General features: G+C 66.6%; 2 protein-coding genes across 2 annotated transcripts in view; one reads left to right on the top strand and one right to left on the bottom strand.

Annotated features, from left to right (window-relative positions):
• The first annotated feature begins 6 nt into the window (after window positions 1-6).
• TOMM40L (translocase of outer mitochondrial membrane 40 like) lies at window positions 7-1,154 on the top strand. The gene is made up of 2 exons (XM_017737666.1): window positions 7-248; window positions 350-1,154. Exons 1-2 carry the CDS (start codon window positions 117-119, stop codon window positions 539-541), a joined length of 324 nt encoding a protein of 107 aa, XP_017593155.1. The 5' UTR covers window positions 7-116; the 3' UTR covers window positions 542-1,154.
• Window positions 1,007-1,160, bottom strand: part of NR1I3 (nuclear receptor subfamily 1 group I member 3) — a 5,119-nt gene continuing 4,965 nt past the window's right edge. The window contains exon 6 of the mRNA XM_017737664.1: window positions 1,007-1,118. Within this exon, the coding sequence (XP_017593153.1) occupies window positions 1,007-1,118 (112 nt within the window). The remainder of the gene's footprint in view (window positions 1,119-1,160) is intronic.

The raw sequence follows: 1,160 nt of genomic DNA, 5'->3' as shown, positions 1-1,160 counted from the left end.
GGGGTGACAGCCGTGTCCAGGGGGTCTCTGGGTGTCCCCAGGGGGGTCTCTGGGTGTCCCCAGGGGTGTCACAGCCGTGTCCAGGGGGTCTCTGGGTGTCCCAGAGGGGTCTCTGGATGTCCCCAGGGGTGTCCAGGGAGTCCCTGGGTGTCCCAGAGGGTCACAGCCGTGTCCCCCCAGAGGTGTTCCCGCCGCAGATGGAGGGGGTAAAGCTGATCGTCACCAAGACCCTGAGCAGCCACTTCCAGGTCGGGTACAAGGGGGGTGGGGACACGTGGGGACTGAGGGGGACGCCGTGTGTGTCCCCCCCACCCTGGGCTGTCCCCCCTGAGCCCTGGTGTCCCCACAGGTGACACACACGGTGCACATGAGCACCCTGGGCCCCTCCGGCTACCGCTTCAACGCCACCTTCGTGGGGGACCGGCAGCTCGGGCCCACCGAGGTGACCCCGCGGGTGGCACTGGGGTGGTGGGTGGCATCGGGGGGGGCACAGGTGTTGTCACCCAAACACCACCGGTCAGGAGCCTCGTGGTCACCCTGAGGCCACCAACGGCCCCAGGACCATGGGGTCATTGTGGTCGTCTGTGGCCCCAGGTGACCCCAGGGTGGTTGGTGGCCCTGCAGTTGTGGCCTCGGTCTGATGGGTGGCCCTGGGGTGGTGGGTGGCCTCAGGATGGCCCCAGGTGGCCCTGGAGTTATTGGTGGCCCTGCTGTGGCAAGTGGTCTCAGCAAGGTGGCTGCCCCAGGGTCATTGGTGGCCTTGGGGTGGCTGGTGGCCCTGGGTGGTTGTGGGGTCATTGGTGACCTCAGGGTGGTTGGGAGCCTTGGGGTCATTGGTGGCCCTGGGCTTGTGGCTGGTCCCAGGTGACCTCAGGGTCATTGATGACCCTGAGGTCATTGGTGGCTCTTTGGTGACCCCAGGGCTGCTCAGTGGCCTTGGGGTCATCAGTGACCTCAGGGATGTTGGTGGCCCTGGGCTGGCAGGTGCTCACAGATGACTTCAGGGTCATCGATGACCCTGGGTGCCAATGGTGGCCTTGGGGTCATTGGTAACCTTGGGGTCATCGGTGACCTCAGGATCCTTGGTGGCCACAAAGCTCCGGGCCGGGGCTGTTGAGCTGACCCAGCCACCAGCAGGGCAGGGCTGGGGGGGCTCCCCG

The sequence above is a fragment of the Corvus brachyrhynchos genome, unplaced genomic scaffold, assembly GCF_000691975.1.
Source record: "Corvus brachyrhynchos isolate BGI_N302 unplaced genomic scaffold, ASM69197v1 scaffold496, whole genome shotgun sequence".
NCBI classification, from domain to species: Eukaryota; Metazoa; Chordata; class Aves; order Passeriformes; family Corvidae; genus Corvus; species Corvus brachyrhynchos.
Note: the sequence above shows the minus strand (reverse complement) of the source record. Positions and strands in the feature narration are given on the sequence as shown.